The 395-nt window shown below is 72.2% G+C and overlaps 1 protein-coding gene across 1 annotated transcript in view; it reads left to right on the top strand.

Annotated features, from left to right (window-relative positions):
* CELSR1 (cadherin, EGF LAG seven-pass G-type receptor 1) overlaps window positions 1–395 on the top strand; it is a 50759-nt gene that overhangs the window by 43161 nt on the left and 7203 nt on the right. The window contains exon 29 of the mRNA XM_010859593.1: window positions 130–296. Coding sequence (XP_010857895.1) covers window positions 130–296 — 167 coding nt within the window. The remainder of the gene's footprint in view (window positions 1–129; window positions 297–395) is intronic.

Below are 395 nucleotides of genomic sequence, written 5' to 3'. Positions count from 1 at the left end.
GCCCCGTGCACAGCACCCCCAAAGGTGAGCGAGCCCCAGGCCGCGGCGCAGATCCCAGGCGTGGCCGCCCGGCCCTGGGGCAGAGCTGTGGCGGCGGCAAACACAGACCCCTGCTCGCCGTCTGGGCAGCACAAGCAGGCCTGCTGTGGGACCCCCCTAGCGAGGATTCCGTGAAGCCGACCCCGCCGCTCAGGGAATCGAGGCTCCCGGGGCTGGGGGTGCAGGGTGCTTGCAGCCGGGGACCCCGCATTGGGACCAGCCCTCCCTGGGTCTTGACGTCCCCCCTGGGCTTGCGGGTGGGGGGTTGGGGGTCAGCGCCCCTCTGGACAGGCTCTGCTGAGCAGGAGCGGGAGGTGGTGGGGCTCATGAGCTGAGCTGGCGGCCACACGTTGAGG

Source organism: Bison bison, unplaced genomic scaffold, assembly GCF_000754665.1.
Source record: "Bison bison bison isolate TAMUID 2011002044 unplaced genomic scaffold, Bison_UMD1.0 scf7180017856539, whole genome shotgun sequence".
NCBI lineage: Eukaryota > Metazoa > Chordata > Mammalia > Artiodactyla > Bovidae > Bison > Bison bison.
This window is presented reverse-complemented; position numbering and strand designations above follow the sequence as displayed.